Raw genomic sequence first — 27,150 nt, 5'->3', positions numbered from 1 at the left:
AGATGGGACAGAAAGGTCCACCCTCCAGCCTATCAGGATACTTACTACCTTTCCTCTTCAGCCTAAACTGTTCTCAGTAGATAAACTTAGTCAAAGGCAGCCAGTCTCTCCCGAGATTCTCTGCCCCACCCAGTTTCTCGGTTACCAAGCAATAGATCCTTGAGAGCCAGTATACTACTACTAAGCACCTGGGGTGTGTGCAGTGTCATATTTACACATTGGGCCATGGGGCTGGGCAGGGCCATTTAAGACACTAGCAAAGATCTGATCTCCATCAGTTTAATAATCTCAAGCCACACCTGAGAACCAGCTGATGCAAACATGTTTATTGAGCTAATAATCAGGCACAAAAGAGGCTGGGAAAGATGTTCCAAAAATATAGGAAAACTGTTAGGCTCTCTCCATTCAACTCAAATACCTTCACTGAGGTGAAGCCCCCACCCCTCTAAACACAGTAGGGAATAGGCACTCTGCTCAAACATAGAGGGACAGAGCCATGGCGCATTAGGAAGGATGGGACTTAAGGCTTCTCTATGACAACAACATCAGGGAAAGCATAGGTTAGAAAGGCAAAGCCCATCTCTTCTTTCCCTCAGAGACCAGGGGCAGGGCCTGGAAGTAATGATTCCTTTTGCTTCCTTTTCCTGTTTGCCTTTTCCAAGTGGTTACATTGTTGAGGTGTCGGGTGGAGATGGAGAGGGGCGCAGAGTCATGTCAGAAATCCTGTAATGAGAAACAAGAAAGGCACAGGGCAAAGATATGACTGCAAGGTCCTACAGATGACAACTGCCCTTCCGACTTCCTCCCAGGGCTACTCCTAAAGCTCTGGACACAGCTGAGCGGGCAGGCCATGGGCTGTGGCCTTTCCACCTATCTGACAGATACACAAGTTACCTGCCAGAATCTCCCAAGGACACACAACTCCTCTTACCCTGCCTTCCACAGTCTGTTTGGGGCCACTCACCTCAATGTTCAGCTCTGTAGAATCTAAGAGGTCCAGCCCAGGCTCATGGGGGGAAGAGTGCTAGAGAGAATGTGGTCAAAAGTCAGAAAGGTCCTTCCCTACCCGCTTCACATTGCAAACAATCACAAGGTTTCCTGTCCAATAACAAGTGTAAGGGCTGCAATAGGTCTCTGAAGCAGCCAGGAAGGGAAGATTAGCAAAAGCAGGATGGGCAGGAGGTTCAAACCTAGACTTCCCAGTCATCAGAGAAGTGCCTCTTCTTCTGACCTGCAGACTAAGTCCCTTAAATTCATTCCATTTTGGAACCTGAGAATGGAATTTTCCCTGAGGGGATTTGAGGAAAGACTACAGAATTTTAATAGACACCTTGCTCTCTAGTCTCTGGTTTAAATATGTCATTGTCTATTTCTTCCTTCTGAGCATAAGGCCTCCGTTCCTCTGCTTAATTCCATTCTTTCTCCCTCTTCAAAGAACAGATAAGAGAGCAGAATAATATCAGCAGTGGACACATAATCCTTTTCAGTTTATAATCCTTTCTGTATTTTTTCATTTTGAATTTTGTGTAAAAGCTCCATTTTAAAGATGAGGAGGTTCAGAGGGGTTAAAGGGCTAACTTGATAAAGTGGTGAAACCATGCTTTTCCTACTAGACTGGCAGCATTTCCTCCTGGGGAAGCAATCAGGCTGGGGTAGAAAAGGGAGTGAGTGGAGGAACAGAGACTGGGGCAGCCCTCTAAGAAGACAGGAAGGCAGGCAGGATGCCTATGTTGCCGTGCCTGTGCTCATACATTATGAAGAGACTTATTGAATGGGCTGCAAGGTTGGACTAGATGACCTTCTATCTCTAGTTCTAGAACTCCTTTCACTTCTTTTTTTTTTTTTTAAATATATTTTATTGATTTTTCACAGAGAGGAAGGGAGAGAGATAGAGAGTTAGAAACATCGACCAGCTGACTCCTGCACATCTCCTGCTGGAGATGTGCCCGCAACCCAGGTACATGCCCCTGACTGGAATCGAACCCGGGACCCTTCAGTCCGCAGGCCGACGCTCTATCCACTGAGCCAAACCGGTTTCGGCTCCTTTCACTTCTTAGATTCAGAGGAAGAATGCTTATTTGGAGATTGAGAGGGGGAATGCCATTCCAGTACTTTTTGGTATTTTAAAATTTATTTTCCCTATTTCTTTAATAAAGATAAAGTCCTAGCAAAATGCAAAGCAACTTACAAACCTCTCTCCTTTACTCTGTGATACTTTCAAAAAGTCCTAAGTAACGTTCAGAGACAAAGGCATCATTAGGACTGATAGAGCAGAATCACTCTAGTTTCTCTTTCTCATATTTGCCTCTAGTTCTAGAGGGAGAAGGGAACGCTGGGTCCACTCACCTTGTCTAGATCTTGCCATTCTTCACCTGACTCATACTGAGTTTCTACCTCTCCTCTGTCTTCGTCCTCTTCCATAAGGCTGAGTCTGAGGGCAAGGGTAGAGAGGTTCCAAAGTGCTCTTTAAAGGCCCGGAGAGTGTCTCAGAGGCACCCCGGGGGAGCAGGGGGGAGCAATAAATAAAGCAGGGCTTTAGGTTCCCATTCCAGCTTTAATCAGTAGCCCTACCTTTATTAGTTTTACATATTAGGGTTCCATATTATATTAGAAGGAAATGTTCAGTGGCTAAAACAATTCCAAAAAGCATCAGCATAGAAGCATTGGATAAGGGGAGAATCCCTTCATTGTGGGTAACAGATCTGAAGTGAAGACAGAAGATGAAAAGAAAAGCTCACCGAGTCAGTTGGTTACCCAGACCAGGACCTGAAGGGTTGAATGGAGCCTGGGAATGCCGTGGACTCAAGAACCTTGACCTCTGGGTGCCTGAAAGGAGTTGGCTGTTGGGAATAATTTAGGATCAATAATGTAGGACAGTAAATAAAAGTGAAGGGTAAAAAGAGGAGGTAAGGTGGCCAGTATTAAAGAGGAGAAAAGCTCAGAGTATAGGGAAAAAGATAAAATGTAAAGCTTAAAAAAAAAAAGAGGAAGAGGAGGAGGAGGAGGAAAGGATTGCATAAGGACCCAAGAATGAGGGAGTGCTGTAGGGGAGAACAAAACAGTAAGACAGAGATGGCAAGACACCAAAGTGGCAAATCAGACACCCAGATTCTCTCCCTCAGTCCTCACCGTTGGGTAAACTCTGATTCTGAGCTGCCTTCTTCTTCCATCTCCTCCAGCCCCTCCAAGGGCTGCCTATTCTTCACAGCTGTGGAGGTGAGGGTGGGTGTGGGTGGGATGCTGTTCAGCTGTAGGCTTTCCTCCTGGGAGGAAGAGATGTCCTCTCTGTGCTGCCTGGAGGAGCCTGAAAAAAGCAGATGTCCATATATTAACTGTAGACCAGGTACTGCCACAAATGTTCTTACTTTTGAAGACCTGCCCAGGATTTGGTTAGAAAAAGTTAAGAAGGGAATGGAAAACCTATATGGCCTCATGTTATGACTAAAATATGAGTGTAGCCCTATGTACTAACAAGGATTATAGAAGTACATATATCTAGCTCTTTCCATCTCCAGCTGCCACCATGTAAATATTCACATCTCCATTACCTTCCCTTCTTATGGCCATGCTTGCACAAAGAAACCAAGAACCTGGAAAGTGAACTGCTACTAGCTTAAGTGGAGGACAACAGGAAAGAGCCACACCCATGAGCTTGTAACCCCCGAGAGGAAAACTTGGGCCTCCAGGTGGGTTCTTCTAATCTCCCCAGCCTATTAATGGAGGCACTCAACCCTTGGGCACCTCCTCTGCTCCACCTTCACTGGCTTCCTTAGCCATTCAAGTTCACATCTTAAATAGAAACTCCCAAATTCATTCCAGCTTTTGCCTCTCCCCTGAATTCCAGATTCCTATCCCCAGCTGACTGTCTAACATCTCCACCTGTAATAACATGGCTAATACCAAAGCCCTGATCTCACTCATGGGCTTCCCCATCTCACTTATTATCAATGCCATCCTTCCAACTGTTAGGCCAAAATTCTTGGGTGTCATCCTTAACTCCTCTGTCTTACATCACACATCCGGTTTGTCAGGAAGTCTTAGTAGTGATATCTTAGAAATATATCCAGTATCGGGCCATTTCTCCTCCTTCCTCCAGTTTATCATTTCACGAAAATTAGTAACTTCTGTGTTTCAGAGGATACCATAAAGTAAATGAAAAGACAACCCACAGAATGGGAGAAAATTTTAGAATATCATATCTGATATGGGACTTGTATCTAAAATATATAAAGGTCTCTTGCAACTCAACAAAAAAAAAAGACAAATAAACCAATTTTAAAAGAAGCAAGGATTAGAATATTTCTCTAAATAATACAAATGGTCAGTAAACATATGAAAGATGCTTAATATCATTAGTTATTAGGGAAATGAAAATTAAACCGCAATTCATTACCACTGGGAGATGAGTAAAATAAAAAAGACAGATAATAACAAGTATTGGCAAGAATGTGGAGAAACTGGGGTTCTCATACATTGCTGTTGGGATTGTAAAATGATGAAGGCACTTTGGAAAACAGTTTGGTAGTTCCTCAAAACATTAAACATGGAGTAACCATATGACTGAGCAATCTCACTCCTAGGTATAGCTGAATACATATATCCATGCAAAAATTTGTACATGAATGTCCACAGCAACATTATGCATAAAAGTAAAGAAGTGAAAACAACCCAAATGTCAATCAACTGATGAATAAATAAAATGTGGCCTATCTATACAATGGAATGTTATTCAGCCATAAAGAAGTATGAGGTACTGATATATGCTAAAGCATGGATAAACCTTAAAAATATTATGCTAAGTGAAAGAAGTCAGACACACGAGGCAATATTATATGATTCCATTTACATGAAATGTCTAAAACAGGCAAATTCAGAGATACAAAGTAGATTAGTGGTTTTGCCTAGGGTTGGGGGATGGGGAGAGTGAGGAATGACTAATTTTTTTAATATATGTATATTTTTTATTAAGATATTACATATGTGTCCTTATCCCATTACCCCCTACCCCCCCGCTCATGCCCTCACCCCCCTGTTGTCCGTGTCCATTGGTTAGGTCTATATGCTTGCATATAAGTCCTTTGGTTGATCTCTCCCCGTTACCCCCAACCTCCCCTACCTTCTCTCCAAGGCCCGACAGTCCAATCAATGATGACTAATATTTTTAAATGTACACTAGAAAACATACTAGCACACCAAACTTGTGATTTCTAGGATATCACTTACGATCAGACTATATAAGAAAATCCGTTTAAAGAAAAACCCTTAGGTAAATTATATGATAGGTAGTGATCTGAAGGTAAAAAATCATGAAAGTTGTGTAAAAATATTTGAAATTTGTAAAATAACAGAATAAAAAATGTTAGGAAAGAGCACTGCAAATGTACAGATTTCTTAGTTCAATCTTTGGTTTCATCATTACTTTCTAATTGATTTTTCATAGAGGTTTGCTATTTTCAGTTGGCTAAATAGACCCTGATAAAAAATTAGTGCCCTTAGTGACAGTAGATGTTCAACGAAATATTTTTTATTTAACCAAAGACAGTAGTCTGAAGGAGGCTACTTCTTATCCAGGCAGTGGCAATAACGGAAGTGGTACTGGGGACCCTGATATCTATACACACAGCACACACACTGCACTTTACCTTCAATGCGCCTCTTCTTGGAGTGGGGGTAGCCCTGAGGGCTGCCCTCTGTTGTGTTCTCTACAGGGCTGAGGGAGTGGCAGTAAGTGGTGACTGAACCCCAGTGGTGGCTGGGTGCCTGGGAGACACGCTGCAGACACTTTTCCAGGTAGGACAGTCTAAGCAAGGGGTGGGATGAAGAGGCTGAAGTGATCACTGGGCCCTCACCATCCCCTTCTTCCCTAATCCACTTCTTTATCCACTCATCCATAACTTACAGTAGCTGCTTGTCCTGATGAACAAGTCGGGGGGAAAACTCTGAAAGGAGCCTTGCCAGATTTGGAGGCTGACCGGAGGAGCCAGCTGGAGGAAGCTCAGACAAGGAAAACTTGATGCCTTCCCTTGGATGAGCAGAATTATTTTAGGAAGATAGTCCCTTCCCACTTCCATCGCAGAGCTGTCCAAGTATACCCTCCTCCTGTCGCCAGCTTGTCTCCCACAGCTACTCATCTACCAACTCGATTGCTCCTTCTCAACGTGCTTATCCTCCCTCCAGGACCTTACTCCCAGCTCTCCCTTATAAAGGCTTTGGGTTAGCCTCTTAGGAATATTCAAGAGCACTGACTTCCAACTAATACTGGCTTACTTGTGTAGCATGACCACAAGGTCACGGTTCTGTAGCTGCTGGGGTCCAAAGCTCAAGGCAAACCTCCGTGCTAGGTCCCTCATCTCAATGAAGGCTGGAAGCTCATTCAGGCCCTGGGGCCCATGCTCCTGCAGCAGTTCTGTGTACAACTGTGTCCAGGAGACAGGATACATTTGGGAAATGGAGGAACAGGTGGAAATAGAGAAATACAGCATTCCCTTCTTTGCCTAGAAATTCTAAAGGACTTTGGATGTTGTCATTTACATTTACTCTTTCTTTCCTCCCAGACACTATCCCTATTCCTGACCCCTGCAGCAGAGAAAGCCTTCACCCCTGCTCTATAACAATAAGTAAAATTGTCTGTAGCAACCAAAGGAGGTTAAAGAGAACAGATTAAAAAAATTAGAAATTCCCTTCACTTTATTATTGGTACTCCTAAGTCCCAACTAATAGTTAAATTTCTATCGAGTTAGGGTGGAAGCTGCCTGTCAGTTAAAAAATACTTTCAGCTCTAGCTGAGCGGCTGTTAGTTGGAGCATTGTCCTTTGTAACAAAAGGTTTTGGGTTCAATCCCCCGTCGGGGTGCACTGTGGAGGCAACTGATCAATGTTTCTCTCTCACATTGATGTTTCCCTTTCTCTAAAAGCAATAAAATTATACTTGGGTGAGGATTAAAAAAGAAAAACTTTCTATGTGTCTAGTAGTTATGAAGGAGACCTTCATGTAAAGCAATAGTGAAAATAAATCAGAAAGTTCCTGCTCTTAAGGATTTCATATCCTAAAGGGCTGGGGGTGGACAGAGAATCTGTATCCTATAGGAAGGGCATGTCATAGTTTTGGGCACTCTAGGCAGAAGGAAGTACCTGCTTCAGGCTCAGCAGCAGGATTCGGGAACAATGACTTCGGTCCATCTGCCTTGCTCTAGTTAATGTTTCCTTGATAATGTCACCATAGTCACTGTAAAACTGAGGGAGAGGAAATGGAGAAGATAGTGTTTGACTACAAGAGAAGACCATTTCTTCTTCACATTCCTAATTATGTCTCCTTCCAAAAGTCAATCAGTTAGGGAAACATAAATCTACGTATAAAACAACTTAGAGTAGACCTTATCTCTAGCCAAGAGGTGTAAAACCCCAAATAAATCAGAGTTTAGGCAAATAAATAAGGGAAGAAACTCTGCTGTGAGCCCCTTTCTTGGAGAATAGTAAGCCTGCTAGTGCGTACTCTTATCCAGCATTTAAGTCTTTACTAGTTTTCTCACACTACTAGACGAGTAGCTCCATGAACAAGGAACTTTGTCTATTTTGTTCACGGCTTTGCTCTTAGTGTTTGGACTGGTGTTTGGCACATAGATACTCACTAAACAGGAATCAATGCAATGGTGGGTTGAGGAAACTTGAGATTCACATCTAGATATCATGTGAAAATTGATCCCTCTTCCATTCTTTGTTTTCCTTCCTAGATTACCCCATTCCATAGATTGGGTTCACAGAAATGGATATGTCCCCTCCAATGAATTTCTTCCTCCCAAATACCTTCCCCCCATAATTATTTACTATGAAATCCCTTTTCTTTGTTCCTTTATTCTAAACTCCTATTGCCCTTTCCCTGCTACTTCTCCCTTAACCGTGATACCACAATCTCTCCCACTCTCCTTTCTGTAATGCTACAGTGTCTGCATTCATGCCTGTAATCAGCTTGGTGCCTCACTGTACCTTGTTATAGTGTTTGAAAACATCTGAGGCTGCATCCATTTCCAACACCCCAAAAAGCAACAGCTTGCAGAACCCAGCCAGGAGGCGGCGCCGCTGATGCAGTTGCTCTATCTGTAAATGATCCTCCTGGGAATGACCTGGCTCATATCAAATACAGAATGGAAATATCAGAATCACAGATTTAGGCCTCTTGTCCTATTTGCCTGAGGCAGGCCCCAAGCCCTAGACCCTTCCTGAGCCCCAAGTAAAGAATCCCTGTACCCTTGACCATTTCTCCAGGCTGGATGAAGACGTGGTCCATGAGGAAGCTGGCTAGCTCAGACTGGAGAGTGGCTTCAGGAAGAAAGACAAGGGGCCTAAGGAAATCGCGTCCCCCCACAATCATCTGAGGGCTGAAGATGATGAGTATATCACTTAATAAGACAAAAGCCTGTTAGGGAGAAAAAAAAGAATGCTTAAAAAGGACAAAACATTGATCAAGATCAAAATTACACAACTAATTTCTCCTTAGAAAGGGATTCCTCAAATGGAAAGACTTGTCTCCTTGGTCCCACTTGATTAAATGCTCACCTGTTCCTGGATCTCAGGATCCACATCTGAGAGGCAGCTCTGGCAGAGTTCACAGAAGGCTACCATCCTGCCCTTCAAAGTCAATAGCTGTTTCTGTGGAGACAGTGGCCTCAGGTAAAAGAATGAAGACACAGGCTCCTTCATTCCCATTCCCCCTGCTCAGACCCATATTCACCTGGGAAGCACCTGATCCAGAAAGGTGGGTTAGTGTCCAGAGAATGGAAAAATAGACAAGAGTCAAGGCTGGCAGGATCACCTGTAACAACCAAATGTTACAAAAATGAGGGATGGGTCAGGAGAGTAAGGGGAAGGTAGGGAGGGGGAGAGATAGAGTAAGGAAGGGAGAGAGAGAAGGGAGAGGTACACACAAAGCAGTAAAAAGAGGCAAAGGGGGGAAGGAAGAGAAAAAATGAGATCCAATTCCTTTTTTGGTAGAAAATAAGTGGTTTCAGACAATCTTCAGATATTATCCTGAGTAAAAATGTCACCTCTCCCTAGTTTATTTGAAGTCCTTTATAATCTCTCAGTTTTATTATCCTTGACTCTCAGGAAGCCGAAAGGATAGCTGTTTTTAGGCACTGGAAAGTACAGTACACCTTCCAAGAGTGAAATGGAAGGACAATGCACATGTGATCTTCCACCTTTGTGGTCTAATCCACATCTCGGGAACTGGAATTTCCTGAGAGAGTTAAGAGATGGTGCCCTTAAAAATTCCTCTCTGCCTCCACATCTCCAACTTGTCTACTTGCCTGGCGAGGAACTGCTCCTGTGTCCACAGCCTTCCGGAGGAGTCGGTAGCATGGCTCATAGAGCTCCCATCGAGTTAGGTCATGAGCACTTGAGGGGGAAAGAAGGGAAGGGAAATGTTATACCAGAACAGAACAAGAAGAGTCAACTCCGTAGAAAACAGAAGTAATTGAAGAGGAAGGAAGAGGCTCACTTGTAGAAGGCAGAGAGGCGCTTCATAGTGGCTGCCAGACTGTACACCTCATCCTCATCTAGGAAGGACGACTGAGGATGAAAGAAGGTCCACAACTGGATTTTCCCCAGGAACTCACTGATCCAGTTTCCCTGCCTGTGGCCCGCTCCCACTTGAGTGTGGTGTGTCCTGTCATTCAGTCCACTCCTACCTGCAGCAGCTCTTCAAGTTCTTGCTGGAAACGGTCAGTGAGTAGATCCACTAGTTGGCTGCGGGCAAAGTCCACTCGGCCAAAGAATGTGAACTCAGGATTACAGAGCAGATAGAGGGCATGAGCTCCAGCCTCAAGCACTGCTGGGTCTGCGTGCTTCACCACGACCTCCTGAAGTTGCTGTAAAAACAGCTCCAGGTGCTGAGAGAAAAAAGGGGGCAGAAGCTAGTGCTGTTAGAAAGTTGGGGAGGACCATTCTTCTGGAGGGGAGTATAGCTGAGGGAGGTAAGAAATTGGGTTGAAAGTATTAAACTTCAAAGACGAGATACTTAACAAAGGGAAGACTGATTTTTCTGAAGCCCAGGCTTTTTGAAAAGAACCAGATACTAGCAGTAGAACCTTTGGCCCTAAGAGGGAAGCAGCAAGGTAGAGGAAATACATCCTCCTCCTCACCTTCTCTAAGCGCCTGGTGCAATAGATGTTGACGTCAAAGTAGTTAAGAAGCTGGAGCAGGGGAGCAACCTTCTCTGCATCAGCTGAGAACTGTGATTGAGAGGGAAACCAACTTATTAACTAATATATTGTTAATTCTTACTCCCTTTCCTCGTGAGAGACCATTTTCTTTTCACCCTGTCATTCCCAGATGCTGAACAGTGGGGCAGTTCTACCTTGGCCAGGAGCTGAGGTAACAGGGGAATGAGGTGCTCAGTCAGCTTCACCTTGTCATCCGCTTGAATCTTACGTTCTTTAGGGGTTAAGCCCTGGAATTAGAGTCATTTGGGGGTGTGGGAAAGATGTGGAGAAACACTGGGTCCAGAGGGCATGTATGTGTCTCTCTTCTCCCCACAATCTTATCTATTTAGGAAGGAAAAGAGAATTCAGTTCCCTTCAGATTTTTTTTTTCTGGAAATGGAATTCTTTGAGGGTCAGAGAAAGGATAAAGATGGATAATACCTGTCTGGATGTAATATTGCCAATCAACCTACTCCACCCCTCATGCCATACCTTCCTCCCAGTGACCCGTCCCACAGGCGGGTGACCCTCTGAAGCTTGTCGAACACTGGACACAAGGATTTCTATCAGCGTGCTCTCCTGCACATCGCCCAGATCTGGGTTGGCAGGAGGATGAAAACACAGAATCATAGATTAGCCACCTTCCATCTCCGCATCTTCCCCCACCCCTGTGCCGCCACTGCCCATTACATCTCTGCCTTTTACAATACAGGAAAGAAATATCTCTTGGTTTCCTACTAGGAGGTGAAAGGTACCTCCCACCCCTGGCTACCATATGATACGAACTCTGGTTCTTCTCCAGCAGCAAGCTTGTCAGACTCTCCCAGTCCTTCAGCTGAGACCCTGCACAGTCCCACAGGCTGTCTACTAAGTAAGCAGCATGGTCATGGAGCTGTGGAAGAAGGCATACATTAAGCTACTGAAGCTACATTATAAAACTAAGAAGTGGCACCATGTCCCTCCTTCCTATGGCGCCAGCTCCCATCCATTTCTATCTGCAGCTCTTATGGACAACAGCCAAACAGCTCCTTCCTATACATCACCTCACTCTCCACAAAGAAGGACAGCAGGAGGTGGAAGAAGGTCCTCTGGGCGTGTGGACTTCGGCGCCGCTCTCTCCCACTCACTGTTCTTGTCTCATATTCAGGGTAGAAGAGCCTGGTTGAATGGACACAAGAAAAAGGCACAGCATGGGAAGAAATAATCACCATAGAGGGAAGAAATACTAGTAAACCAAGGAGAGATATGAAAAGAAAAGAGGTGCAGACCTAAGGAAAGCCCTAAGGAGTTGAGAGGGAAAAAGACTCTGAGACTTTAATAGGTATGGGGCGTTCTTAGCAAGAACAGCAGCAGGTGAGGGAGAGAAAACAACAGAGGATGGTGTTAAAGAAACACATGAAAGGAGCCCCACTCACTTCCAATACAGAAACTCCCCCGCAGCACAGGCCAGGGCTCGGTTAGAGGCGTACACAACAGGGTAGATGCTCTCACAGTCTGCATCTGTCAGCACCCCTTCCATGTTCCTGTCAGAGCAAAGGAGAAAAAGGCGATAGATATGGATGTAGTCTTCCAGCACAACTAAGGACAGAAACAAAAAGATGCAAAAACAATGAGTATTAACTCACAAAGTACTTTTAAATGAAGTGTGTAAGTCAGAGGAGTATGGAGAGAGAGAAGATAGAAAAATTCCCCCCTGGAATTATTGCAACTTAGAAATGATCTATGTCTTTTAACTTGCACATAAGGAAGAGTCAACCTATGCTAGATGGCAGGACAGTACCCTGGAAAGACCTGTCTGATGGAAAGGTAAGAGTCTGAGATGCTTGCTTCCCCACTCCCCAGGACTCACTTAAGGATAAGTATTAGCAATCTGACAGCCTCCACTGCCACATCGTACTCTCGGTCCATGACCATGGATACCATTCGGTCCTGCAAGAAAAAAACATTGATTGAAACCTCACTGTATCCACCCCCCGAATCATGTTCTTTTAGAATTTGAGATTCTTAAAGAAAGAGAGTAGAAGCAGATGCTGGGATAGCTACAGATACTAGTATATCTAAGCAACAGAAATAGAAAGATGAGGTGGGGAAATGAGAGCCACAGGAAGGAATCAAGCACACAAGTACTGTCGCAATTTTACCTTGAAGCGGCTGGTGAAGAGCTCTAGGCGTGAAGTCAAGTCCCGGTTGCTGTACAACTCTTTCAGAGCCTTCAGGCATTTCAGACGAACCTCTCGATGCTATTGAGGAAAACGGAAGTATGACTGACTACTCCTCTGCTCATCCTCACTGGGCCTCTGTATTTCCCCCTGCCTCAAATTACTCATTCTGAGCCTCAGTGTCCTCTATTCCAAGGATACTGAGACCTAAAAGACAGTGAACAGCTATCTTATTATTTAAAAAATAAAAGGATCACAGCAGAACTCAGCAATCATAATGAGAAGGATCTCTGGTTATCACCCTAGCACCTGCATTACCAACCCATCAATAACGTTCTTTACTTTCTCCCCTTTACTCTGGTTTTGCGGTGTTTTATTCCCTGGATAGGTCTTTCTCCCTTCTTATCCTCCTTCCGCAATACAAGGTTCAGGGCCTTGATGGGTTGGTCACCAATGACTAGTGAGACACCTAAGTGGCAGGACTAGGAAAAGCTGAAGTGTCCTAGGGCAGGGAAAAGAATGAGGGGAATAGAGGAAAGGCAACTGACTCAATTCTCACCTTATCATGCAGGGTCCAGCCAATATATTTTAAATAGCTATCAGTGAGGAAAGAGCTACTGTAGCTTTGCATCCAAGACCCGAGCTCCTCGATACAGATAGCACGAATCTCAGGAAGGACATCCCTAGGCATAGAGAGATAAATTGTCCCTTATCACCTTCTCTCCAAATTCACTTTCCATCGTACCAGATAATCTCCCTGTCATAGAATTTATTTTCTTGACTAAACACCATGTACCATGCCTTTCATTAACTCTTCCCGATGTAAATATGATAGATAAAAAGTAAACATTTTCCTTCTGTTACCAGCCCATAAAATAGTTGATCTTATCCTCCCTGCCCCTTTTACAAACTGATTTTGGAAGTTAATTTAACCATTGGCCCAATAGTGTGTGTGTGTTTTACCTCCACTTCAAGAAAAGATTAAATTAGCTAAAGGGTTCTGAAAAGGTACAGGCTAAAATCTAGATAAGAGTGAGAAACAAATACAGATGAATTTTTTTTTTAACTTAATTCTACCCACTTTAAACAGTATAAAACTCCCCACCTTTAGCATAGTGAAACAGCAGGCTGGGGTTGGAAAAGGCTTGCCAAGCTGTACACCCTCAGAAAATCCCTGCCTTTTCTCTCTCTGCTCTTATCCTCTCAAGTCTCTAGGCCCAGGACATGGGAGACAGGGAAGGTATTGGATAAAGTTGGAGCAGAATATTCAGCAAAGCCCTATTCCCTTATTTTCTTTCCCAGAAGAGCTTATAAGATCCTTTGTAGATGGGGATAAACTAAACCTTACTAATCTAACATATTTGTTAGTTTTTTCTCTAGCTGCTTTAGTTCTAAGACTAAACTAATAATTCTGAGTTAAGGAGGGGGCCTTGTTACTTCTACAGACTCTCTAACCAAGGACCAGCTGCTTCAACGAGAAGAGCCCATTAACCTACCTGTACCGATGTACAAAGACACCTCTGAAGAGGGCATTCATCATCCCTTCAATCTCCTCTTGGTGCTCTTGGAGCTGGAGGACAGGAAGGAACAGGTCAATTTCTCTTGTACGCCAGCAATATAAGGCCACAAAAATATTTTAAAAGTATGGCTTACACCTATTTTCTATTTATTACAGAACAGTCTGAACCTTGGTATTTTATGTTCCTTTTAAACCTAATTCTGAAAGACACTGTAGTCAACTGCTACCTCAGAGGCTTATGTTTGGAAACAGTAGTATCCCCCTCTGTACCTGGCTATTTTTACCATCTTTGGCTATTCAGAGGCACTAGCTGGTAGTTACATGTTTTTGACTAACAACAAGTGAGAAAATGAAATTTTAGTAAATGTAGTTTGTTTGACAGAAGATGTGGAAGTAGCAAAAAATGAGAAGGAAGAGATTACATCAGGGGTGGGGAAAGTCCGGCCGTATAAGGCCAGGAAATCATTTGGTCTTGCCTACCAAGGCATTAGGGGTGAGTTAATTGTTTGACTAAATATAGCAAGCTAATTTTTAAGTTGATAATTTTGTATGGCTATGAATGATGTTATAAATATCCAAATGGCCCTTGGCAGAAAAATGGTTCCCCACCTGTAAATTTAAATCAATGGTTCTCAACTGAAGGCCCTCCCCAGGGGCATTTAGCAATATTTGAAGACATATTTGGTTGTCACAACTGGGGGTTACTATTGCCATCTAGTGCTAGAAACCAGGGATGCTGCTAAGCATCTTGCAATATCAGGACAGCCCCTGCAAATGTCAACAGTGCCACTATTAAGAAATCCTAGGCTGATGAATAATAGATACCAAAGAAGAAGAATTATAAGGAGAATTACAAGGATTACAAGGTATCAGAACTATAAAAGAACATCCTTTAAGATAACTAACACTAGCGCTTCAATAAGTCAATATGTATACTGTAGGAAAATGGGGAGAGGCAAAGGTTCTGTTTAAGATTAAAAGAGACTTAAGACACATAACAACCAAATGTAACACATAATTCTTAATTAAGTCATGGTTATAGCTAATCAAATATAAAAACCATTTGGGGAACACATGGGGGAATTTTAATATAAATTGGAATTAGAATCTATTAGGGAATCATTGTTAGTATTTTTGGATATGAAAATGGTATTGGGATGATGTATAACTATGTCATCTTTTAGAAGATATATTTAAGTCTTTAGGTAGAAATACCAGTATGTCTACAATTTACATAAAATAGTAAAAAAAAAAACAGAGCAAATATTAGTTGTTAAGTCTAGATAATTTGTATATAGTGTTTGTTCTAGCAGTGTCTCTATTTTTGTGAATTTTTGAAAATTTCAAATTTAAAAGAAAAAGGAGAGGGAGGGGGGGAAAGAGGAAAGGTAGATCATCAGCACCAAATTATATAGAAGTTTGGAAAAGGGAGATTGAGAAAAGCTCACTGGCTATAGGGATTAGAAAGTCACTGGTTTGAGAAAAATGAGAATGGAAGTTAGGCAGCAAAACGGATTTAGGTGGATATAAAGATAAAGTTAGGAAATACTTTCTCAAGAAGAGTAGAATGAAAGAATGATTCAAGGGCTACATATAAGTGGAGAGAAGAAACAGTGGGGAGAAAGAGATTAAAGACAAAAAGGGGGATACCTGATGAAGCAAGAGCATAGAGAAGTAAAAAGAAAAAGACACTAGTGTATTCTTATAATACAACGTGCCTAAGATTTGAGATAGAACTAATACATACAAGATTTAAGAGCATACTCACAGTGAAAGCTGAAAGAAAGAATGAGGGAAATAAAAAGGTTCCTTCTCTAATGATTTAGCACAGACGGAATTTTTGGCAGGGTTGGGAAAATGATCAATTGGTATAGTCAGACTGGTGAGTTCTACCACCTCATGGTGGGGAAGTCTCAGATACCAAGGGAGTGTGTGTGTATGTGGCAGGGGATCAGTGTCTAATCTTATAATGGATACAGCTGTTTAAAGGTTTAATCAGTGTTAAAGATTCTGTTAGGGCTTATGTCCTCCAGTGGTCTTTTTTAAGTGCCAGGCTAGGCAACTTACTTATCTCATTTAATCTTCATTAAAAGGTACAATTATACCCTTTTTAAAGAAAAGGAACTGAAACTTAGAGGTGTTACACAAGACCATGGAGCTAGTAACTAATTGGAACAGAATTTAAACTCAGGAGTTACTGAAAGGCCTGTACCCTTTCCATTCTTTAAAAACTTGGCTCCTCCACATCAGTGGTTGGCCTTAGTAATCTTGTGGTGACCTGTTTATTGTATACTTGACAAGAACTTAACTCCTTGCATGATATGTAGGCACAACACCCAAATACTTCTATAATGAATGCAGACAAAGAAAACTGAGCAAAAGTGGAATTATAGAGAATTCTAAAATTTACTCTAAATTAGAAATGATAATAATTGAGCCCACATCCCAGAAACAAGATGAGCGTGCAAAGACCTCTGACAGGATGGGTCTATTAAACTATTGCCAGTCTCCATTATTCATCATCTGAAAGGGTGCTTGGGGACCTGTGCCTTCCAAGAGAAAAGCGCTTGGGGACTGATACAGCAGGCTGTGGCAACAGTGAATGACAGATGGAAGAGAGGGAGGGAAAAGGCAGGGAGCACTTCTCACCTCTTTGCGTTTCTCCCACAGGCTCTCCAGCCGCTCAGGTGCTCTCTGTGCTGGACTCTTATTTCGTTCAGCCTCATACTGACGCTGACTATTGTCTTTGTGCAAACTCAGTTGGAGGGCTACTCTTACCAGAGAGGTCATTAGCTTCATGGCTTTGAGTCAGGAAAAACAAGATAAGGCAATCATTACTTAAGTCAGGGGAGAGAGGGTAGGTTAAAAAAAATAAGGGAATGAAAAGCAGTGAAAATGAAAAACTAGAGCAGTGTGGCCCTCAAATCCCAAGACTATTCTAGAGTGGACTTTTCTTTCTCCCTAACCCTATTTGGCTTTTTTAAATACTCAGCGTATTCCCAGCAGTGAGTTATGAGAAACATAATAACGCTGGAAATGGTCACTGTGTACAACTCCACTAGTGAGAAACTAAATTGGAATTGGGATAAAAGAAGCATGGTCTTGAAATAAAGAGCTAAGATGCAAGTGCAAAAGAAGATCCAAGACTGGAGAACAGAAGAAAGTCCTAACAATCCACAGGAGAACATTTATAGAGTAAAATGAGTGCTCACCAGCTAGGGTACTAGTGTGACGAAAGGCGCGGACTTGGGAGTCTGACAGGCCAGTGAGCAGGGAGATGAGGTTATCCATAGGGAAGCCATCATAAAGCAGGCTATATTGGCACTGATAGACCAATGTTCTCACAAATTCACAGAAACTACCCTGGAACTTCTTCCAGGACGGTCCTGGAGCTGTCAGAGGATAGTCTCCTGAGTCCTACAGAGGGTTTGAAAAGAATGGGAACTTTATTACCAGGTCTATGAAGCCATAGGGACGTTGGATGCCAAAACCCAATGTACAGTCAGGTCAGTGTAGCTTAGTGGTTGAGCAGCGACCCATGCACCAAGAGGTTCTAATTCGATTCTCAGGGCACATGCCTGGGGTTGTGGGTTCAATCCCCCAGTAGGGGGCCCACAGGAGGCAGCTGATGTTTTTCTCTCGTTGATATTTCTTTCATTTTTTTCCTTTCCATCAATATTTCTATCTCTCTTTAAAAATCAATAAAAGCATCTTTTAAAAATCCAAATGTATAGTAAATATATTATCTCTGTTATACCTCATTTTTTGCTTTCTCAAATCTAGAGGCATATTCAGATAATATCTATGGATCCCTTTTGACCCCACAAGATTGAACTTCTAAAAGCTATCACATTTCCCAGAATCAAAAGATGGGGATAATGAGTCTTGTGCTTTGAAATGAGTGACATAATGATCTTGGTCTTCTCTTTCCACCTCATTAAACTGTTCTGTTAGGTGCCGGATGATCTCCGAGTTGGACATCTTCTTGAACATCTCAAGGGTCACAGTGCCTAAGGAATGGAAGAAATGAGGTCTTTACAAGGAAAACAACTGAACACCATGACTATTTGTATATACATCTGAAGATGCGCTAGGGAACATATTGAAAAGAACTTAGGTGGGGAATCAGAAGACCCAAATCTGCTATCATCTAACTGTATATCTGCAACCATTCTAGAAAACCCAAAGGAATCAAGCAGTGGAAAACTGCAGTTATAAAAAGTTCCCGCTCCGCTCCGCTTCCCGCAAAAAACAGATTCTGGATTCTTATAATACAACATGCCTAAGACTACTTGGCCCAATAAATTAGGTCAAGGCCTCTGGTGGCCCATAGCTTCAGTGAAGAAATATGCTCTGAAGTGGCTGAGAAATAGGAATAAGAAAATAAGCCCTAGCCAGTTTGGCCTTGGATAGAGCGTCAGCCTGAGGACTGAAGGGTCCTGCGTTCGATCCGGTCAAGGGCATGTACTTTGTTTGCAAGCTCCTTCCCAACCCAGGCCCTGGTCGGGGCTCATGCACGAGGCAACCAATTGATGTGTCTCTCACATGGATGTTTCTCTCTCTCTCTCTGTCTTGCGTTCTCTTCCACTCTCCCTAAAAATCAATGGAGAAATATCCTCTGGCAAGGATTAACAAAAATAAATAAATAATATTTCATCTAGAGAGAGGAAGACTAAAAGATATCAGATGGGACCATTTTAATTTGTGAATATTATTAGTATGATTAATCATTTTTCCACAAAAGGTCTTGTCTCCAAACCAATACAGTTCCCTACTGGATCTCTATTTACCAGTTAACAATATAGTTAAATAAGTGAAACTTTTCTTATGCTTTAACCTTCTTTCTTCATTTAGGAAATGCCTAATCCTACTCTTCTTAATGGAAGTTTCATAACACAAGAGCAGAAGACTAGAGACCAGAAAGGGGTAGGAGTTTCCTCACCTTTACAGCCACAAGATCGGATAAAAAAGTTAATGAGATCCAGGAATCCTGAATCCTGGTTTTGCTTGTAGCTCTCCAGCCACTCATCCACCAAAGACTAGGAAAACAATATGGATGATTTATATTTTTGGCACTATGACAGACTATAAGTCCTGTGTGATCTTCCCAAGTGAAGCATCTAAATTTCTGATTAAATTTTTTAAAAGTCTTTTAAAATTTATTGCTGAACTGGAATGAAAGGTGAAATTCCATATGGCTAAAAATAAAGTGAAGGTAGCAATCCTTAGAGATAAGCAAACTGACTGTTGTCCTGAAGGTTTCTATTAAACCCTGAGAATCCTGACTTTCTGTCCAGATGGCTACATGGAAATCAGAGCATAGGAGATTGAAACTAAGCACTTTCTAAGAAAAGTAGTTCAAAACGGAGGCTCCTGCATAAAGCTAAGTCCTGCAAAGAGTCACATCCTTATGAAAGCAAGAATGAGAAATAAACCTACAGGTCAGAAGAAGACAAGAAAACTAGCCAGCTATGACCTTAGTGTGAGGTGGAGAGAAAAAACAACTGTTCCTTGAGAATTCATAACCATAAACCAGCTCTCAGATCTAGATTTTCAGTCCATATTCATACTATCTATATTATCAGAATAATGTCAATTAGAGAATTTAATTAAAAGTAATTGTGGGGAAAAAAAGAAAAAAAAATGATTGAGGAGTATCCCCAGTTAAATGCAGATTCCTCTCTTAAAAACCCAACTTTAGCCCTAACCGGTTTGGCTCAGTGGATAGAGCGTCGGCCTGTGGACTCAAGGGTCCCAGGTTCAATTCCGGTCAAGGGCATGTACCTTGGTTGTGGGCACATACCCAGTAGGGAGTGTGCAGGAGGCAGCTGATCGATGTTTCTCTCTCGTTGATGTTTCTCTCTATCCCTCTCCCTTCTCTGTAAAAAATCAATAAAATCTATTTAAAAAAAAACAAACAACTTTAGCCATAGCTGGTTAGGCTCAGTGGAGAGAGCATCAGCCTGCGTACTGAAAGGTTCCAAGTTCGATTCTGGTCAAGGGCACATGCCCAAGTTGCGGGCTCCATCCCAAGTAGGAGGTGTGCAGGAGGCAGCCGATCAATGATTCTCTCATCAGTGATGTTTCTCTCTCTCCCTCTCCTTTCCTCTCTGAAATCAATAAAAATATATTTTAAAAAAACACACCCAACTTTAACCCAGGCCTCTAAAGAATTCCAACATACAGAGCTCCATGGAAAATGAGTGGATCATAGTAAAACCTAGTAAAGAAACAAGGCACTGAAAGTAAGAACCAGCAGGAAAAACAGACAACAGAATTATATTCACAGACTTTACACATTGAAGTTATCAGATTATAAAATTATTATGCTTACTATGATTAAAGAAATAAAAGAGAAGCTTGAAAGTAGAAGCAAAGAACAATTAATTTTGAAAAGGACAAACAAAATTTGCTGGAGAAATAGAATAAAATTTAAAACTTCAATTAATAAATTAAAAGCAAATTGGACATAGCAGAATAGAAGATGAGTAAACTGGGTGATTAAGTAAAAGAAATTATCCAAATGCAGCCAGCTCAGAGACCAACAGAAATAGTGAAGGAGCTATGAAGAGACATGGAGAATATAGTGAGAAGTTCTAATGGTATCTACTTGAATTCTAGAAGAAGATAACAGAATAAGGAAGAGGCAATATTTGAAAAGAATTTTCTGTAGTTGTTGAAAGTTGTCCTCAGAGCCTGGACACTAATGGATCTCAAACATGACAAAACATCCTATAAAACATCGTAACACAAAAGCAAAAAAAAAAAAATCTTAAAAACCATCACAACAAAAAGAGATCACTTACAAAGGATTTGCATTTAACACAAACAAAAACATTTACAAATTAGATATGCACAAGTACATTAGCCTCTAGCCATATCTGGCTATTAAAATTAAATCAAAAATTAAAAATCCATATCTATATGTGGCTAATGGATACTATAATGGAGAAAATATAGAACATTTTCATCCTTACAAATTGTTGTAATAAGCCAGGGGTCCTCAAACTTTTTAAACAAGGGCCAGTTCACTATCCCTCAGCCCATTGGAGGGCCAGACTATAGTTTAAAAAAAAACTACGAACAAATTCCTATGCACACTGCACATATCTTATTTTGAAGTAAAAAACAAAACGGGAACAAATACAATATTTGTACTTGCATGGGGCCCGCGGGCCGTAGTTTGAGGACCCCTGTAATAAGCAATGCCAACTTAGACTGATAGCTGACTTTCAATAGCAATAAGGGAAGTTAGAAGGCAGTGGAATAATATTTTTAATGTGCTAAGAGAAAAAATGTCATCTTAGAATTCTATACACATCAAAGAATCTTTGAAGAATAAAGTAAAGACATTTTATACAAGCAAAGAAATAAGTTTGTTAACAAACTAAAAGAAAGTTTAAGGGATAAACATTGGAAAACAAGAGAATGATTTCGTATGAAAAATTTGAGATTTTAGAAGGAATGATGAACAAAGAAAATGATAAAAATGTAGGTAAATATAAACAAATATTGTATAAAATAGTAATGTCTCATTTTCTGGAAGAGGAAGAATAGATACAACTAAAACACTGTACACTAGCATGTAAATTGGAAGGGGCAATTGGAATTAAAATGTGCTTACGTATTTGTAGAAGATGTAAATACAAAAACAAGCAAGGAAAGGGGAAAAAAGAGAGGAAAGTCAGGATAAAGTGAAAGTACACCAAATGGTAGAAATAAATTCAAATATATCAGTAGGGACAATAAATAAAAATGAATTAAACTCTCTTGTGAAAGGAGAGATTGACAGAATGGATTAAATCCAGATACATCCTGTATGCAGAAGACAATTTCAAACATACACAGAAAGTAAAGAGGTAGAAAAAACACTAGGCGGGTATTTAAAAAATAAATAAATAAATAAATAAATAAAGCTAGCCCTAGTTGGTTTGGCTCAGTGGATAGAGCATCGGCCTGCAGATTGAAAGGTCCTGGGTTCAATTCCAGTCAAGGGCACATGCCTGGGTTGCGGGCTTGGTCCCTAGTAGGGGGTATGCAAGAAGCAGCTGATGAATGATTCTTTCGCATCCTTGATGTTTCTATCTCTCTCTCCCACTCTCCCTTCCTCTCTGAAATCAATAAAAATATATTTTAAAATAAATAAAATAAAGCTAATGTAAACATGTTAATACAAAACAATTTTTTGTCTTAATGTTTACAGATAAAGGAATGTCAATATCTCTATATATAAAACCCTAATATGCAAATAGACTGAACAGCAGAACAACCAAACAACCGCTATGACATGTACTGACCACCAGGAGGCACATGCGGAACATGGTGGGCATCAGTTGCGGAGGGATGGTGGAATAGGTGAGCAGGGGCGCTGGCCCCACTCACACCCATGGCCAGTGCCCAGTGCCAGTCCTGACCACTCTGGGCCATCAGCAGTTGTGAGCAGCAACTGCCAGCACTGACGGGTAATTGGGATAGTAGCCGCAGCTCGCACCTGCCGCCAGCACCGGCCCCGCTTGCACCTACTGCTGGCACCAGCCCCAATGGCTCCCCACCATCAACAGGTATAAGCGGGGCCAGCGTTGTCAGTGCGTGGGAATGGCACTGGGAGCGAGGGCATGGCGGGAGGGGCCAGGCAGGGGCACGGAGGATGGGATGAGACCTGCTCTTTGCCCACCACAGCCTCATGGCCCACAGTTCCTTTCAAAGTGCATGAATTCATGCACTGGGCCCCTACTAATACAATAAAAGGTTTGATTTACCAGAAAACAAAGCCTTAAAATATTTAAGGCAAAGATGGGTATGAATACAAAGAGTGTAATTGAAAAAGTCACCTTTTCACATAACTATCTCTGTAATTGATATATCAAACAGACAAAAAAAAAAACAAACCCCTCAAAACCCCCTTAAACTAACAGTGGAAATATCAAAACAGTATCACATTTAATACTTTGATCTCACCTAAGAGAACACTCGACCCAACAACTGGAGAACACACATCCTTCAAGCACATGTAAAATAGTTTCTGGAAAAGGACTAAATGCTGTCATAAAGTTAGTCCCCAAGTTTCAAAGACCTTATTTTCTAACTACAATGCAATAGCGTTAGAAATAACAAAAATATAGAAAAATGCAATGCTTGAAAATGTTAAGCTTCTAAAAACTAAAAATCTACATTACATATTAACATGGGTGAATCTCAAACAATTAAAATAATTAAGTCACAGAAGACTATATAAAGAATGATTCATTTGTTTAAATTACAGAACATTTACTGGTGATAAAACTTTAATGTAAAGACAAGGAAATGATTTATAGAAAATTCACTGTAGTGGTTATCTCTGGGTGGTAAGGGGACTGTGAGGGTAGGGTAGAAGGAAGATATATAAGGGTCTCTATAGCACTATTATTTCATTTATTGAGCTAGGGCTGGAGTTCTGGGTGATCATTTAAAATTTTTTACATACTTAAAAAAATGTTTAATATACTTTCAGATGACAACAGAATTATAATCAGCTATAAAAAATCTGAGGAGGAGCCCTAACCAGTTTGGCTCAGTGGATAGAGCGTCGGCCTGCAGACTGAACGGTCCCAAGTTCCATTCCGGTCAAGGGCATGTACCTTGGTTGCGGCACATCCCCAGTAGGGAGTGTGCAGGAGGCAGCTGATCGATGTTGCTTTCACATTGATGTTTCTCTCTATCCCTCTCCCTTCCTCTCTGTAAAAAATCAATAAAATATATTTTTTTAAAAAATGTGAGGAGGGGAAAAAGGAATTAGGTATAACTGTCAGTGAAACTAAAAAGTGATAAGGGTGAACAAGTTACCACCCATATCCAAGCTCTCTTTCTAGATTATCCAATGCCTCTCCCTGCTTCACTGCTCTGTGATAGTTAGGAAAGGAGCAATCTCTCTCATCTAAGGTCTCCCTTATTTCACTTCATGATCTTATCTGTCTTTCCTGATACAGATTATATTCACTAAAATGTCCACGTTAAATCAAGTTTGTAGACACTTATCCTTATCTTTTCACCCTACAAAGGGTGTGATGGTATCAAGAAACAGAGTGAGACTGTTTTACCTGCATGTCACTTTTGGCACCTTTCACAGCATCAAAGAGATCACTGGGTGGTGGCTCTGATTCTTTCTGGCTATGACCACGTATCATTTGAGACCCCTTCTTAGGATGTTTTGCCACCTAATAAGTATAAAGAAATAAGGAATATTTTTTAAAAGTGACATTAACATGTAGTTTCATCATCACATAGGTAGGCTTAAGTTGCCAATTATACAGCAGAGTTTGAGTTACTGCTTAGATCTGAAATAATTTTTATATTGTGAAAATTTCCTCTGAAAAAGCCCCTTAGCCCTATTCTTGTTCCTCTGAATCCTAATAACCCTTCTCTTTTATTCTTTTCTCTTCAAAAGTTGCCTTCTTCCTACTCTGTCTCTTAAAACTCTTTTTTTAAAAGTTTTTATTTACTTCAGAGAGAGGACAAAGAGGGAGAGAGAGATAAAAACATCAATGATGAGAGAGAATCACTGATCGGCTTGTCTCCTGAACACCCGCTACTGTGGAACAAGCCTGAAACCTGGGCATGTGCCCTGACCGGGAATCGAACCGTGACCTCCTGGTTCTTGGGTCCATGGTCTACCTCTGAACCACACTGGCCAGGCTCTTAAAACTCTTTAACAAGTCGTCCTTTCATCAAACATATCTCCTGAGCCTCTTTGAGATTTTCTTTAGCTGCTTCCCAAACCAGATTTGAAAACAAAAAATTGACTGACTCACAGGGGTTGTTTTGAGTGGTCGTTTTGCTGCTCTCTTCTTCATATTGCGTCTCATGCTGTCTTCAAAGTCACTGCCTTCATCAGCTGACAAAGAATCACTATCCCTATGAGGGAATGTGGTTCTCCTTAAATACAACACCCCAGTTCCTCCACAGGAAAGGGTAAATAAATTATAATTTCTTTTTATTTCTAACAGTACCCCCTTCTCCATGAGAAAAATATATTCAGATTTTCTTCAGGAAGACATGAGCTTACTGTTAACCAGTAAGGACAAATTCTTAAAGAAAAACTCACTTGAATAAAGCAATGGCGATGAAGAATGAGGACCTAAAACCCTTTATTGTCTCTAAATCTACACCAGTATATATAAAAGCCTCAGTGACTGTTACGACCGAACGACCAGTCTACCAGTCACTATGACACACTGACAATGCAGGAGCCAACCTCCCTCCGCTGGCAAACCTCCCCCCATCCCTCCCCCTGTCCGCAGGCCCGGTCAGACAGGCCCCACCAGGTGGCAGGCAGGCCCCCAGGCCCCGGCCGGCCCGGCCCCGATGGGGACTGGGCGAGACAGCCCCAATAGGCCGGCCGGGGCCTAGAGACCCCACCTGCACACCCCCTACTGTAGAATTTTTATCCCATGTGCACGAATTTTGTGCACCGGGCCTCTAGTAAGAAGATAAAGTGATATTTACTTAAGCAGGCAGAGGGATCACTGCTGTGTGGAGATAAGTGAGCATGGCTTGGGAAGTCATAGATTACTCATACATAAACAGGAGATGAACATAGGCCTGAAGTTAAATTCCACCCCTTGAAACAAATTCACATGTCTTACTGATTCCCATTAAGTTTATAACATAGATATAATCTGGTTCTCAATAGCAGTACTGTCAGAAACAGAAATGATTTGGAGGACGTCAACTGAAATAACCAGGGGATAAATCGGTTGTTTGCATAGGATTATTTTTTTCTGGAAAGATTAAAAAAATAACCTTCACAGGAAAAGCTCAAAAATGGTAACAAGTAAGGATAGATGGACCTGTATATAAAATCCCCAAATAAAAGCACTGAAGGGCACCAACTGCAAAGTGGAGCTGCCTACTACATGTCAGGCAACAAAGAACTCCGTCTTCCCCTTCCCCTGCGTCCCTGCTCCCACCAGAGGCTGCCCGCGGGGAACATACACACGTGTTCGAGAAAGGTTTGCCGAGCTGGGGGACAGATTCAGACCAGCATGTGTTACTCCTGATGCCTGCAACATGTAGGACAGATAAAAACTGCCAGCAGCGCTGGACCCGGGCCCTGCTGTGAACCAGCAGAGCACCTTGTACTATGGCGTCGGTAAAACGACAGAGGAGAGCTGCCGACCGCGCAGGCGAAAGCCAGACAAGGTAACAATTTTTTGCGCCAACTCCACTCACCCCTCTGAAGTCTGGTCCGAGTCCCTGTCATCCCAGGGCACATTGACATACAAACTGGAGGCAGACAGGCTCCTCTGTCCACCTCGCATGGCTCGCTGCAGTGGGGAGGACATACTGCCTGAGGAGGAGGAGGAGCTATGGCGCCGGGAGGAGGCAGGGCGAAGGGTAGGCATGGTGGTCCCGCTGGAGGAGGAGAGAGAGAAAATGGCTCCAATCCTCCCAGCTACCCCTTTTCTTTCCAAAGGAACCGCTCGGAACTTGGGGGGGGCACACACAATAGACAGTCTTGACCTAAGGCACCAGGGCAGTAAAGGCAGACAGATGCAGACCAGAGGCCGGAGCTGCTACCCAAGGTCAGAGCAAGGCGCGCGCCAGAGCAGCTGAAAGTGGACCCCACTCCCGATTTGGAAGCGCAAACTGCCTGGTGCAAATGAACCAGCAAACACGCAACAAACACATAAAAATCGAAAAGCACCCAGACGTTCAATTTCTAGAAAGTTAGTACTACTTGATTCCACACGGAATGGAATGGGACATTTTTAACGAATGGGGGTGGGGGGGCGCCATTAGAATAGGGCCAGAAATGCTGAAGGAATAAAGGAAAGTTCGCGTTCTCTACTTTCCCAGATGATGGTACTTCTGACCCTCCCTGGGATAAGTTTCTTTGGGCTGAGGAACCTTCTAAAACGCTCACGAGACTATCAGTCTTTCAGGTACTGGAAATGGGAGAGGCCACTAAGGCATGGAGGAAGAGGACAGGAGGGCGGGCAGGGAGTGTGGGTGGGGGCGGGGGAGGACCGCGAAGTAGGGGACGTATTCTCAGGCTAAAGAGGAACCTCACTGCCTGGGCCCGTACAGCGACTTCTGACTGAGTGGGGCTGAGGAAAAGTCACCGCCTGGGGTCCGTCCCTCTGACCGCTGGAATCACCCCACCTGCGACACAGGCGCCGCTTCCCTTCCGGAGGCAAAAGAATCCAGAAAAACGCGGGAAGGCGCGAGGTGCGTTGTGCGCAGGCGCGAGCCCAACGGTAATTGTCGCGAGGCTTGCCCGTGTGCGAGCTCGTGCTCAC

At 42.4% G+C, this 27,150-nt stretch overlaps 1 protein-coding gene across 1 annotated transcript; it reads right to left on the bottom strand.

Moving 5' to 3' along the window:
- Nucleotides 1–328: 328 nt before the first annotated feature.
- On the bottom strand, nt 329–26,193 carry STAG3 (stromal antigen 3). Its single transcript, XM_006764670.2, has 33 exons — nt 26,081–26,193; nt 24,661–24,763; nt 23,950–24,066; nt 18,816–18,912; nt 17,807–17,883; nt 17,086–17,290; nt 16,523–16,674; nt 13,851–13,924; nt 12,914–13,037; nt 12,337–12,435; nt 12,045–12,124; nt 11,611–11,718; nt 11,239–11,353; nt 10,982–11,087; nt 10,688–10,791; nt 10,351–10,443; nt 10,136–10,225; nt 9,683–9,883; nt 9,493–9,563; nt 9,302–9,389; nt 8,728–8,808; nt 8,553–8,645; nt 8,244–8,412; nt 7,983–8,119; nt 7,131–7,232; nt 6,268–6,416; nt 5,900–6,022; nt 5,643–5,800; nt 3,130–3,304; nt 2,739–2,840; nt 2,332–2,431; nt 965–1,024; nt 329–723 (listed from the first exon to the last, which is right to left on the bottom strand). Exons 1-33 carry the CDS (start codon nt 26,191–26,193, stop codon nt 715–717), a joined length of 3,675 nt encoding a protein of 1,224 aa, XP_006764733.1. The 3' UTR covers nt 329–714.
- Nucleotides 26,194–27,150: the final 957 nt, after the last annotated feature.

This window comes from Myotis davidii, unplaced genomic scaffold (assembly GCF_000327345.1).
Source record: "Myotis davidii unplaced genomic scaffold, ASM32734v1 scaffold901, whole genome shotgun sequence".
Classification (NCBI taxonomy): Eukaryota; Metazoa; Chordata; class Mammalia; order Chiroptera; family Vespertilionidae; genus Myotis; species Myotis davidii.
The sequence above is the reverse complement of the archived record's forward strand: the minus strand, read 5'-3'. Positions and strand labels throughout refer to the sequence as shown.